Below are 15321 nucleotides of genomic sequence, written 5' to 3'. Positions count from 1 at the left end.
ATTTGGTGGTGGCGGCCACAAAAAAAAGGATCTGGCAGAAGAAGAAAGCCAGACTGTCCACCCACCTAACAGAGAGTCCCGGGCCCTGGACAGAATAAGGAAGTGCACCTTTGCTTCAGTGACCTTTGCTATTAGGTCCCTGAATTATATGGCACATTTTACCAGGCTTCAAAGGGATTTGGTTTCTGAGCTCTCTGAAACCTTGGCTAGTGCAGTGTCTGATGAGGTCCGTGACAAAGTGGCCTCTCAGCTGGCCACCATTGAGTCTATATCTAACTCCTCTATGTGATTGATATCTCATGCATCAGAAGGAGCAGCTAGAGCGGCAGGTTCAGCTGCAGTCTTGAGATGACACGCCTGGATGCGCTTGTGCAACTTCACGGAACCTTTTAAGTCTTCCTTTCTTAATGCCCCCATTGAGCCCTCCTCGTTGTTTGGGCCCAAAGTTAAAAGCACATGGGCCAGATGTGAACAAGACGATAAGACCCTTTCTGCTGTAGGTGTCCATTATTCTTCCCCTCAACATGCTTTCTCCCAAAACCAAAAGAGTGGGAAGATATGGTTCAAGAAATATCAGGGCCCTTTCCGTGACACACAGGCCGAGTTCTCCCCCAGAGGCAGAGGGGGAAACTCACAGGGAAGACGCTACTTTCAGGGCAGAGGGGGACCGCGTAACCAGGGTTCCAGGGATTCTTTCCCTGGTCAATCCTACCAGCGCTCCTGAAGAGCGGCCCAACTCCTTTCCTCTGGAGGTGGTTGGGGAACATTTCTCCTTGTACCCTTCTGCCTGGCTAACCAACACCATCGATTCTTGGGTACAAAGGATCATAACCAGAGGTTATCATATCCCCTTCGATCTTTGTCCCGTCCCTTTAAAAAATCTTTCCGACATTCCATCCAGTGTCAAAGGGAAGAAGCAGCACTAGAGATAGAAAACCTGCTAAGAAAAAGAGTCATCCAAATAGTCCCTCCAGACCAGATAGGATCCGGATTCTACTCAAGACTATTTTTGGTGCCAAAGAAAACCAGGGACTGGAGACCAATTTTGGATCTCAGTGTATTGAACAAGTTTGTGAGAGTACAAAAATTCGGGATGGTCACTATACAGTCTATCCTCCCGCTTTTGGAAAAAGACAATTGGATGTGCTCTATAGATCTTCAAGATGCGTACTACCACATAAAGGTGGACAGGCCATCAAGAAGATTTCTGCGCTTTCGTGCGGGAGCCAGTCACTATCAGTTCAGAGTACTGCCCTTCGGACTCTCTACAGCCCCAGAGTGTTCACAAAGTGCATGGTAGTTGTCACAGCTCACTTGTGACTTCAAGGATTCCAGGTGTTTCCATACCTAGATGATTGACTCATTTCCGCCCCCACCAGACATCTACTGGAAAAAGCCCTGGCATACTCTCTCCTCGCTGCTCAAATGCTAGGCATAACCATAAACTGGCAGAAATCCTATCTCACCCCATCTCAGTTGACAGAATTCATAGGGGTTATCTTGGACACAAAAAACTGCAGAGCTGCTATTCCAGAGCACAGAATTTTAAGGATAAAGCAACAACTAATTCCAATCCTTTCAAAGGAAAAATCCACGGCTCACTCGGTTCTACAGCTGTTGGGTTCCATGACAGCCTACATCAACATTGTTCCCTGGCCAGGTTTCACATGAGGTTTCTACAATGGCTACTGCTTGCCCAATGGTATCCTTTTCAGCATCCTCTTTCAGCCATGATTCGAGTAACCCACAGGTGCAAACAGGATTTAAATTGGTGGATGACACACAATCTCTCACAATGGTCTTGCCCCTTTTCCCCCCAGCAACCCAAGACCACAGTGACCACGGATGCCTCCCTGATGGGGGGGGGGGGGCTATGTCAGGGACAGACAGTCCAAGGCACTTTGTCACAACTGGAGGTCCATCTGCATATAAATGTTATAGAGCTGAGGGTGGTGCTTCTGGCGTTGCAAGCATTCCATCCCCTGCTGCCGTCTGGGACAATTGCGATTCACTCAGACAACATGGCGGTGGTCTGGCACATCTACAAGCAAGGTGGAACCAAATCTTACCCCCTTTGTCAAAAGGCCATTAAGATATGGCAATGAGCGATGGCTACCAACCGTTTTCTTCTAGCAACGCACATTCCCGGGAGTTCCAACGTGATAGCAGACAAGACTCAGCAGGTGCATTCTTCAACCTCACAAGTGGTCCCTGAATCCCTTGATAGCGGCGGAGATCTTCCACCGCTGGGGTTGTCCTTGCTGCGACCTCCTTGCATCCCCAACCAACTACAAATGAAGCAACTACTTCGCTCTGATTCCCCCTCTGGGCAGTCACCCAGGGACGCTCTAGTCCACGATTGGCCCTCGGGTCTTCTCTATGCATTTCCGCCCCTTCCTCTCATTCCCCAGTTTCTGAAGAAAGCCCGGCGGTTGAAGAGCAAAGTAATCCTCATAGCACCATACTGGCCACGACAGATTTGGTTCCCATTCCTTTGGCGTCACCTACTAGATCGACCATGGATTCTCCATCCAATCCTGGAGTTGATCTCACACCCACAGAACCTGATTCATCCCAACCTGAACAGCCTGAAGCTAATGGCTTGGCTACTCCAATTCCCTTGATTGCCAGGCAGAATGATCTTTCTTTACCAGTACGTGATATTCTCATTGCTTCTCATAAGTCTTCCACTAGAATTACTTACCTGAACAAGTGGAAAAAGATTTACCTGTTGGCTGAAAGATAAACAAGTAGATCCCTTTTCAGCACCAGTGTTGATAATATTAGACTATCTGGCAGACCTTTTTCAATCGGGTCTGTCGGCCTTTACTATTAGAGTTCATTTGGCTGCAATTTCTAATTTCCATGAGGGTGTCCAAGATTCCTCTCTTATGTCCCACAAATTGTGCAAGACCTTCATAAAAGGTGTGAATCATCTGAAGCCACCTTTTAGAGAACCTATTCAACCATGGGATTTATCATTAGTTCTACAAGCTCTGACAATGGCACCTTTTGAACCAGCCTCTTCTTGCGACCTCAGGTATTTGTCATGGGAAACCTTGTTTTTGGTCGCTATTACTTCTGCCAGACGTATTTCTGAACTTCAAGCTTTATGTATCAAGACTCCATACTTGATTTTTCATAGAGATAGAGTGTCTCTGAGAACTAATCCATCATTTCTGCCTAAAGTGATCTCTGAAATGTCCATTAATCAAGCCATTGAATTGCCAGTGTTCTTTCCCAACCATTCAAACAGAAGAGAGTATTGCCTACATACCCTAGATATACACAGGCAAATCTGTTTTTACTTAAACAGGACTAAACCCTTTCGTAAATCTGACCAGTTATTTTTGACCTTTTCTGGATCTAGATTAGGATCGGCTGTTGTTAAGGTCACATTAGCTAGATGGTTGAAGGACTGTATGACCTTAATTTACACACAATGTAATATCTCATTGCCTACTACCATGAAAGCTCATTCAACAAAGTTGGTGGCAACTTCTGCTGCCTTCCATGTCAGAGCTTCTTTACATGGCATTTGTGCAGCTGCAACTTGGGCTAGGCCTCATACCTTCATCAATCATTACAAATTGGATTTGGCCTCCAGGGGAAGAGCATCTTTTGGTTCTGTGGTGCTCAGAAATGTCCTTCCATGAGAGCCTGCCAGGAATAGAGGTAGCTGGGGACTCTGTCCCATATGTAAGGAATGAACGAAGATTAACAATATCAGATAAAGAAGTTATGTCTTACCATAACGTTCCATCTGTATTGTTGATCCTCGTTCAGTCATTACGACCCTCCCTTCTTTCCCCTCCTGTGGTTTCTAGTGGCTCTCACCATCCAGTTCTCTTAGGTTATTTGACCAGAGGTAGCCTCTACCTTCTTTAACTTGCAAACTCAATCTGAGGTAACAGGCAGAGGGGAATTGTGGGTAAGAGCTTAGCTCGAGAGTTTGAAGCTGACGCAAGCTTGGAAAATGGCCGGCTTGGTTCCAAGCTCGGGACCAATACCCATACGTAATGACTGAACAAGGATCAACAATACAGATGGAACGTTATGGTAAGACATAACTTCTTTATGTGACAAATCAGATGTAGAATCCATGTTCTTCTCCTAGTACAAGCAGTGAACTAAATTAACTTACCAGGGTGGCTGAATACTTCCTGCTGTATGTGAAACAAAAATGTAGCACAAAAGTCATTGCTGTGTGAAATCATATTTTGCATCTTGAATCCATAGCACATTTTGGTTTGTGTCTTTCAGGTGATATTTATGGAACAGTTGATGGACTGTATACGGGCTTTGATAGAGATATGTGGAGAAGACTGCAGAATAATTATTTTGGAGTTGTTCAAAGTTCTGATCACCATCCAGTCATTCCAGTCAACACAAGAACTTCACAGCAAGGTACTAATAGTTCAGCAATTGTAGCAAATCTGAAAGCTAAAAACTGTTGTACCTTTTAAGAAGCATCAGCCATAAAAACATTTTTGACTGCTACTGTTACAGTAATTTACACGATGAGTTAACTTAAGTAGTTTGATTCTGGCCAGCAGTGGTTCACTCAGAGTTTGGTAATGTTTTCCTTTAGAAAATGAAATGATCTGTTTCTGAAGCAGGTATTTTATAGTAAATATGATGTTAGGTTCATAGGTAAGTACTAGCAATTCAGTCTGTAGACCATTTCAAACCTACCCCAAAAAAACTGTTCAACATTTCTCTGTAGCCTGAAGGAGGACAAGACAAGATAGACTGGGAGTGAATTTTTAGGCCACCCATCCATTTATCTAGGTTTATCTTGAAGGTGGCAAGGATAAGCAGGGATATAAATTTATCACGTCTGTTTTTCTGATGAAAGTTTACTTCCTTTAACACAGTATTTGATGTAACATTAGTTCTGCGAAGGAATAGGAGATTAAATAGGGTTGCATCTTTCATAGCATGAAATGCTAGACATGGATCTCCATGGTGGAGGCTATAAGAGACTGAGTACAGAGAAAGGGCTTCCAGTCTCTTGATAACAAAACCTTTTGAGGCCACTGATCTTTTCAGTTATGAACCTCCGAGGTCTCTCAAGTTATATGATATGTTTAGATAAAGATATGCCAAAAAGTGCATTAAATTCAATAATGGTCATTATATTCAATAATGGGTCTGATAAGATGTCAGTAAAAGGGAATTAAGACTTCTTTGGATCTTGTGGAGATGCCTTTGGAAATTAGATGAGTCAGATAAAACGCTTTCCAAATTACTATGGAGACATGATGGTTAAACAAAATTAATTATCAGTAAGAGTACCCAGATCTCTTACAACTCATTAAGTGAAACTGTTTTGTTTACCAGTATGAACTGCGTTACATTTGTTTTACAATTTTTGAGACCTTTGTCCTTGCACTAATGGTTAACATGCTGTAAGCCTTGTTGGAGCAATTGAGAGTTGAAGATCAAGTAACAATTCCCAATTTACAGTTATCTACAAACGTAATTAACCATAGACTAGAAGTACTGGCCTCATAGTCTTAGAAATATATGCCAAATAGGAGAGGACCCAAAACAGAGCTCTGTGGTATCCCACTGGTAAATGGTAACTTGTTTTGTTTTGAGATGTGGCACCTGCTATTCTTACAACATGGGTTCTGTCAGACAACTAGTTAACTCGCCATTGCACAATATAAGGATTTATATTTTATAAGTTTGTCAATAATTCTTAGATAGAGAATAGTGTCAAAGGCCTTAACCAGGTCTAGATATGTTGTATGCACTGCACAACCACTGTTCACTGCTTCAGGTACTTTTCCAGCAGAATTGATGAGGTTAAAGAGGCAGGACCTTCCTTTAATAAAGCCAAATTGATTAGGGTCCAGGATTGACAGATTTTCATGGGCCAGATTAATCAACTCTGAGTCTCCATAGCTTTACATATGAGGCTAGTAAGACTTTATCTCCTTTTGGCTTATCCCAGTTAGGGTTCGCCACAGCAGAACAGTGGTCCACAGAATGATTGGCAGTGGAGTTTTACGGTGCTGATTTGAAGGCCTGGCACCCAACCTTCCACAGAAGGTACACACATGTACACTCACACCTTGGGCCAATTTAGAGTGTCCAATCCACCTACAGCATGTCTTTGGGATGTGGGAGGAAACCAGAGCACCCAGAGGAAACCCACGCGACCACAGGGAGGACATGCAGACTCCACACAGAAGGCACCCCAGTTGAGAATCGAACTGGAGAACCTCTTGTTGTGAAGCGACAACGCTAACTGCTGCACCACAGTGGCTGCCCCTTATGAGGCTAGTAAGACTGATGAGTCTGTAGTTACCAGGGTATGTGGTTGAGCCACCCTTGTGTAATGGCATCATAGTAGCTGTTTTCCAGGCTTTAGGAATGTAACCATTGGAGAGGCTTAGATTAAAGATTTTACGTAGGGGTTCAGAAAGGCCATAAATATCCCTGATAATCAGGCAACCTGGTATGTTGTCACAGCACATGGATAAAGTATTCTTAGTTTTTGAAAGAGTTGCGTAATTAAAGGGAGTGGCTGGGATTGTTGGATAGCTATAACTGTGGGTGAAGTAAAATTTGCACTAAATTTGTTACCTTAGATATTAGCTATTTCCTTTCGGTCAGAGAGTGTAGTATTGTGGACTAGCTCCAAACACTGATGGGTGTTAGTTTTTAACTTCCTGACATAGTTAAAGAAAGATTTGCAGTTATGTTTGGTTTTTGGCTATTTTAAGTTCATACTCAGCTTTGTGCTTCCTACTGATTCCTTAAGGTCTTTGTTAGTTTACCTTAGTGTGTTGTTAAGGTAGGTCGAATGGGATCTCTTATAAGCATCAATCAGTTTATTTCTCTTTTTATATAATTGATTTGTACATGTGTTCCACCTCATGGGTTTGTTTTTACACTTCTCATATTTGTTATGGATAGAGACTACCTTATCAATACAACTATTTAATTAGAAGTACAAGTAAGAGGCATAGGTAACAGCATTGTCAATAGGATCTTTCAGAGGAAGATTACATTGGCATTTATATAAGTCATCAAGTAGCTGAAGGTTTGCTTTTGAGAAGCCCCAAAACACAGAGCTATTTCCAGGGAAGTAGCACCAGTTTTAAAGGAAAACGTATGTGGCATTACTTGCATTACATATATAGGCAGTGCTTACGTTACTCATATAGCAGTACTGAGATCTTAATGCAGTGCTAGAGATGGCACAGCTTTCTGAAAAACCCTCAGTACAAAAATCTATTATATATTTTGCAATTTAGAAATATTGGCTATTATGTTCATTGTCCCATTTCAAGACATGTGACTTCAAGGTAAAAAGCAGACCATTATTAGTTTGCTGTTTTCTTGTTGTGTAAGCTTTCCTGAAATGTACACTTCAGATAAAAACATTTTAAAATCAATATTTCTATATAAAGTATGCATGGGTAATTGCAAATTAACTTGTTAACCATTTAAATCTTTTACATCTTTGACAGTTTTTATGTAAGCCAAATACATTTTGTCCATCAGTGATTTGATAGCTTTGTGCACAGGTTCTCAGAAAAATGTTCTTGTGTATATTGTTGTATATATACTCCAGTTTATTGTTTATTGTAACCACTGCATGCTGTGTGATGTATGATTGACTTCTCAACAGTGTATGACTCCATCTTCCTGTTCTTTTATTTTAATGGTTAAGAAATGTAAGCTGAGCATATATTTCCTTCAATACAGAATTTAGTGTATTTTTGTTTTTATTTTTTATTTATTTTTAAATTAATTTTATTAATTTGATAGCCAGATAAAAACACAAAGCACAGCTGTCACTTTCTAGGGGCGACCTAGCAGCACTGTCAGGTTAAATTACTTGTGCAAAGTCACACAGTTCAGAAGGGAAGATTGGGGGAATCAAACACAGCACTGCAGGATGAATGAAGTTCATTAGCAGCTCATAGCCAAAATCCACAACACTAAACTACCACTGGACTTCCAAGATTGCTGCACACTGAGTAAGAGCTTAATTCTAGCTCTCCCAATGTGAAAACAGAAACTTAGCAGAGAAAGCCAGTGGACCTAGATTTCTGGGTAAAATTTCAGCAACTGGTTAGTTAAATGCATGGCCTGGATGCCAGGAAAAAATAAATAAATTGGACCTGTAGGAAAATCAGCTATAAAAGGCGAAGAAAAAACACGGACTGGGAAAAGTACTTTTGCTGTTCAGCAAAAAGCAGTGCAAACTCCAGACATGACTTACAGTAACCTAGAGGAAAGTATAAGGCAACTGCACACAGACCTGACTAAAATAAATGAAATACTGATGGAGTATATCGACTCAAACAATAAAAGCCTGGAAAAATGGAATAAGCTTTAAACAGATATTCAGATAAGGTGATAAAACTGCCAAACTCAGAGGATAAAATGAAGAAAAGGTTGGCTGAATATGAGACTGCACAAGAAGAGATGTTTCAAAAAATTATAGAATTAAGAGGACAGAGCACATAAGGAAAACCTGATATTTTCTGCTCTACCTGAGAAGCTGTAAGGAGTAGACTATATTAATTTTATGACAGCACAAATAAGCAACTGGACCAGGAATTATTAATTGAAAGGACACATCGTTTGTATGTGCCAAACCTAGCTATGAGAAAACATCCTAGACCTTTAATAGTAAAGATGCAATCTTACCAGCAGAAGGGGTTGATTCTGGCAAAAGTGTGGCAGAAAGACAAAGTACTAAAAGTGGGAGACAGCAGAGTGTTTATGGAGAGTGACTACTCGTACATCAGGCAGAAGAGAAGTAAATGTATTCCGTTATTCAGGGAAAGTCAAGAAGCAGGTGTGAGATTCAAACTGCTATACCCAGCTATCTTCAGAATACTTTTCCCTGGAGGAACAAAATCATTTTTGATCAAGTACATGCTAAGGAAGAAATACAAAAGTTTTTCCAACAAAAAATGAGCTGTGAAATGGACAGAGATTCTACTTCTTGTTCTTCTGGCAATAAAGACCACAGAGAGACTGTGCCAATGAAACCTTTTCCAGTGTTTCAATGGAAAATACTTGAGAGAGGGGAAAAAGCACAATAGTTGACTAGAAGAATCAAGAGTACGTTGGAAGTGAAGAGGAGACAGGGTTTGGGAAATGGAGATGAACAAGAATAGAACAAGAAAATCTTGAAATATTGGACTTTCTTGGATTTTGTTAAACTTGCAGAGGAATCTAAAGCATATGCCGTACTTCATGTCATTAATGTTCAGAAAAATACTCAGCAGAGGGGAAGAGGAGAGAGAGAAAGTTAGCTGTAGCTGAAACAACATTTTTCTTAATAGTAATATTTAAATAGTGCATTATTTTCTTTGCATGTTATCAGGTAATTTGTTTTCAGTTATTTTTAAGTGTTGTGGGGATACTAATGTAAATACATGCTCCTGTTTTGCTTTTTTTCCTCCTTTTTTCTCACTTTCTCCTTGTTCAGTTTTAAGAAATGTAGACACTGCAATGAAAAAAATTTGGTTAGAAGAGAATGACAATAGAAAAGAAATGGTGTGCTTTTTCCCATTCTTGCATGGGGGAATGGCTGAATTAAGGCCATTAATTTAATCTAGTAACAAGTTTTAAGAGAAAACAAATGAAAAAAGAATACTGAATACCCTAAGTCTTTTTTTCTGGTAAACAGTTTTATGTCTGGTTCTCATGTCTGTAGCAAACAATCTGATAAAGAGAAATGGCTTAAAGGAAGCGTCTTCTGAAAGCATTCAAGTGTTTTCCCAGCTGAGAGAGCTATAAAGATAAGACAAAACCAGACAGCACTTAATAGTACCACAGGCTGTATCATGAGTCTTAGCATGAATAACCTTTATTTTAACTTAGCTTGAGTGTGTGTGTGTGTGTGGGGGGGGGGGTTGTCAGTTTGGAACAGTTTTTCCTATTAGGAGGCGAAACTTCAATATTTGAAGATGTACATAGTTTTGTGGGTTATTATTAAGTTAATAAGTTTTAGGGATTAGGGAGGTGTGTGTATTTTTGTTGGAGAGTTTTAAGTAAAAAAAAAGTTCTGTAAGATGTGACATAGGCTCAAATAGAGATAACAGGAAACAATTGTATAAAAGAATAACCTGCCAGACAGTACATGCATGTAACACAAATGTTGGAATTAGACATTTAATAAAAAAATGTTATACATAAAAGGTGGGAATAATAATTTATCAGGAATATGATGCTTCCTGTAATGTTTTTAAACACTAATGGTCTCACAGATAAATACAAGAAAAGAGTAGTGAATTATATTAAACATGTAGAGTGCAAACAGCTGTGCTACAGGAAAGACACTTGGAAAGAACTGAACATGTGAGCTTGATAAAGAAAGATTTTCAGGATGGTTATTCAGCGGAATACTTGGGCAAAATAATGGAGGAGTGCTTACACTGATTGTAGTAGTAGAAGAGGAATAAAAAGACAATAATGGTAGATTTGTAATACTATGGGACTACTGGTAATGGAAGATGATTACACTGGCATGTATTTATATTCCCCCACTGGCATGTATTTATATTCCCCCAAAAACTGCTATAGTGGAGCTTAAGAAAATTCTGGGAGAAGTAATCCACTTTCAGCAAGGAATATTGCTTATAGTTGGGGAATGGACTTTGATTTGCAACAGTGAAGATGTGTTGTGGGGTCCAGAAGGAAAGATATAACAAAGTAGGGTAGATTTTTAAAGAAATGTATGAAAATATTTGGCATGGCAGATGTGAATTCAGTACTAGGAGTTTGAAGTGAATATACATATTATTCCCCAAGATACAAAAACTGGGCTAGGCTAGACAGAATTTACATTTCGTAGGAACATGTGCATTTAATCAATGGTCTTGATACACACCCAATAACTTTTCAAATCAAGTGCCAGTAATAACTAAAATAAAAACACAGGGTAATGAAATAAAAATGAGACACTACCTCTTTCCCACCTATCTGTTGAAGAGAGAGAAGAATTTAAGGAATGGCTAGTGGAAATTATGCAAATTTTCAAGTATTGCAAACTAGGGGGAATCTCACAGAACAAGAAGAGGTGCAGCTGTAGAATGCTAAAGAGAAAATAAGGGATTACTTCAATAATATGCATGAGTTTAGAAAAATTTACTGTTAAGCAACTGTTTTTACACAATAACTCTAGAGCACAAAAACTTTTAGCACAATGACTCAGACAACAGAAAGTAGAAATGGTTGTCACCAAACTTAGGGAGCCTATAACAAGGAAGATAACACGGTATCCTGTAGAAGTATTAGAAATATTTCAGAAATGTATGAAAGTCTGTATAAAGCTTAGAAATATGGGAATCAAGAAAAGATGCAAATTGAAATCTTTATGGAAGAATTAAATATGCCAAGGTTAGAGGTAGAGGAGGCTCAATTACTAACAGTTAGGACAGGAGGAAATGAGATAAAAATGGTGATGTATAATAAATCTACAGGAAAGTCCCCAGAAATAGATGGTATTCCAGTGGAAGTTTGGATGCTAGGAGGGAAAAAACTAATAAAGATTTGGAAGGCTTTGTTGCATAGTATTTTAAAAGGAGGAGAAGTACCAATATCCTGGAGGAAACCGGTGGCACCTGTAATACCTAAAGAGGGTAAGTAAAGATCCATCAGATCCAGCTTCATACAGGCCCATTTCAATATTAAACCATGATTATAAAGTGTTTATGTCTGTAGTGATGCCAAAATTAATAGATATGCATTGACATGGTTTTGTGGAGGGGAGGCAAACATTTGACAACATTAACAGAACACTGATGATCCAGAGGGAAGTAGAATGTAAGAAAGTACCACTGCTGTTGATGGGTCTTAATGTAGAGAAAGCATTTCACAGAGTAAGCTAGGACTTTATGAGCAGAGCAATGGACGCATTTGGATTCCCTGATAAAATTATAAGGTAGATTAGGAGGATATATGAGGGATTGAAGGCAAACATTAGAGTGGGTAGGCTCCTGTCTTATAATCTTAGCTTGAGCAGAGGAACTAGGCAGGGGTGTCCTCTCTCCCCTTTGTTATTTGCATTGTATTTAGAACCATTGGCAAAGAAAATAAGAGACTCCGAAATTCAAGACTATAATTGGTGTGTTAGTTGAGAAAAGCTGGCTGTATTTGCAGATGACATTATTTTTATACCTGACCAAACAAGATGGGGACATTGCAGTGCTGTGGAACATATTGAGACAGTTTCATATCTTTTCAAGATACAAAATTAATGAATCTAAAACAAAGGCGATACTAGTAAATTATGTACCCACACACAAATTGGTTCAGCAATATCCTTACTTACAGGAACATTATAAAATGAATTATTTAAGAGTATGGATTAAAAATTATTTTGGTGTGGCAGCTAATGATATGTGGAAAGAGACTAAAAAGATAATACAAAAACTGAGAAAATGGAAGCTCTGTTGTATGGATATCAGTAGTAAGATACAATCAGTTAAAATGTTTTTAGTCCCTTTTGTCTTATACGCAGGTCAGGCATATTTGTATTAACCAGAGGAGAAGTTGCGGATAGCAATTAATAAAGAATTGAAGGATTTTTATCTGGGAGAGGAAGACTGCAAGAGTCAAGTGGGATAATCCTATTCTTCCAAAAGAAAAGGATATTTTGGGATTACCCAATTTGAAGGAGTATTTCAGAGCAACACAGTTAAAGCTGCTGTACACAGCACGAGCAGAGAACTATAATTCAAAGTAGAAAGAGATGATAATAATATTACATCATTTTTAGATGCTCAAGAAACAAGGAGAGACTGGAAGTTTGGATGAAGACCTTTAAGGAGAATAACAATAATCATACAGAAAAGTATTCTAAGAGCTAAGCCAACACAGGAATGGAGAAAGGAGATTCTGACAATAGGGATGACTACAATTAGGAATACAGACAATAGCAAGAGGGGGCTGGAATTTATTGGAGAAAACTGGCAAAGGAAACAATGTATTGGGAGAAAATAACTAGAGAGGGAGAGGTAATAGAATGGGAAGAGGCCAAGAACTTATTTTAACTGCAGGTTAGAGATTGCCTTCCCTATGAAGGATTGTAACAGAGTATAGGCAGAGAAAGAAATGGGGAGTCCTAAACAAAAGACAAGCACTGGTAGAGTTTTTAGTAGCATTGAGAACATAAGTTGGTGTTAAGAAAGGAATAATTAGCAGAGCATATAAAATATTGCATGAAAACCAATGAGTCAATTAGAGGAGGTTAGAAAGGTTTGGGAAGAGAGATTAGATAACCAATTCACAAAGCGACAATGGGGGGATGTATGTATTACTCCTAAATATGCAACAAAGTGTAAGAGATTTAGGATCTTTGCTTGGAAATGTTTACATAGATATTTTTATAACCCAAGTAGACTCCAAAGAATTTTTCCTCAGGTAGACAGCAGATGTTGGAGGTGTGATGGAGAAGAAAGTGGTAACTGGGAACATATTTTCTGAGCATGTAATGAGCCGGCAAAGTTTAAAGACTTCCTCCAAACTGCTCTGTCAGAGACGCTGAGTGAGCAAATTGGTGTAACTAAGGAAATAATTTTTTTGAGCTATGATACAGAATTGGAATTGCCTAGACATAGTAAGGCCTTGCTGAGTCTAAGCATGATAGCTGCCAAAAAAGTAGTTGCTAGAAAATAGAAATCGAAGTGTAAACCAACTTTACTAGAAGTAGCAAAATTAGTAATGGAGATAAAACAATTGGAAATGGAATCTTTAGAAAAAGGTAGGAACAAATTACATAGGAACAAAAATAGGAAGTGTGGGATCACTAGATGCAGAGAAGAAATGAGGTTTAAAAGGCAGGATTTGAATTAACTATGTAATGGTTGACTGACAATGACCTGATATGTATAATGTTTGCAGTTTCAGTTATGTCAGCATGGTTTGTAATATGTAGTATTTTCAGCTGAGGCTGTGTTGGTATAGTTTATTTTCATTTATATAAATATAAGATTGCCTACCATACATGATAATTTACTAAAGATGTTTCTTGTTTAAAAAAAAAACACTAAACTACTACTATTTTATTTCTCCAATTTAGCCAAGTTATAACTGTTTCTATTCGTTCATTTTCCAATGCCCACTTTATCTTCAGGGTCGAGGGAGAGCTAAGACATATCCCAGCATGCATGAGGTAGAGAACTAATAATGGATGGGCATTAGTCTGTTGCACAACACTCCCTGTTTTACACACACGGCACACTTACACTCTCACTCACTTTACTCGTTCCCTCACATACTGCACTTTTAGGCAGTTTATAATATTGCTCTTTCAATTACAGCGCATCTTTGGGATGTGGGAGGAAGCCAGAACATCTAATGAAAAAATATGAGAATACTGGGGAAGGACATGCAGACTCTACAAATAAGGCACCCAGCTGAAAACCAAATTTTAGAACCAAGAGCTCTGAGGCAGCCATCATAACAGCCACCTGAAACTTGAAAGTTCATTTTGTTACACAGTTACTTTTACTGCTTCTACAGCTTTAAATTAGAGTTGCATTGTTTGGATTCTTGATTAGTTATAAACAGACATGACATGCATGCCAATGTGGAGTGTTAGCAAAGGCGTTATGACCCTGGAATGGAAGTAGGATATATTCTGGTTATCATTTTTAATCAGGTCATATGGACAAAAATAGAAAAAAGCCCTAAAAATTATATAATATTATTACCTCTGAAAATGTTTATGTGATGGTTAGTGGATTTTAATTAAAAGTATTCACACATTCTGTGCAAAGGGACATTTCCATCTGAGTTAGTCACATGACCATTATGGCTTGGGACTGTGCCCATGATGTCAGGGTCAGAATAAATATTTCTTTAACAAAAAGGATCACAAAGGCAGAACGTGTGATGATGATAATTTAGTAATGTGGTGAGCTTAAATACCAGAGTGCCTTTTACCACTTAGAAATGGCAGCCATTTAATGCAATTATTGTTTACCTTTGAAAAATTCATCCATCCATTTTTAGTGTCTAATCTATTAAGATTGTGGTCACAGGGAATCAGTGCTTGTTCCAGTTAGCAGCAGGCATAATATAGGACCCAGTCCCTGTCAGGACAACAGTACATCATGAGATGTATGCAGACACTGGCTTGCATACCACACATCCGGGAGAAATGTGAAGGATCATCAGTTCACCTACCCACGTTTCTGGGATGTGGAAAGCAATCAGAAAACCTGGTTAAAATTTTTGTGGACATGCTTGAAGCCACAACAACAAATATACAACTTGGAGGCTGTGGCCTTACAAGCTGTAGGGGTTAACATCTTCACTGAAATTTTATTCAAATAT

At 39.1% G+C, this 15321-nt stretch overlaps 1 protein-coding gene across 1 annotated transcript in view; it reads left to right on the top strand.

Annotated features, from left to right (window-relative positions):
- DNAAF5 (dynein axonemal assembly factor 5) overlaps positions 1 to 15321 on the top strand; it is a 1078404-nt gene that overhangs the window by 648676 nt on the left and 414407 nt on the right. The window contains exon 7 of the mRNA XM_044089685.1: positions 4264 to 4407. Coding sequence (XP_043945620.1) covers positions 4264 to 4407 — 144 coding nt within the window. The remainder of the gene's footprint in view (positions 1 to 4263; positions 4408 to 15321) is intronic.

Source organism: Protopterus annectens, chromosome 12.part0, assembly GCF_019279795.1.
Source record: "Protopterus annectens isolate FY-2018-M chromosome 12.part0, PAN1.0, whole genome shotgun sequence".
In the NCBI taxonomy this organism is placed as follows: Eukaryota; Metazoa; Chordata; order Ceratodontiformes; family Protopteridae; genus Protopterus; species Protopterus annectens.
This window is presented reverse-complemented; position numbering and strand designations above follow the sequence as displayed.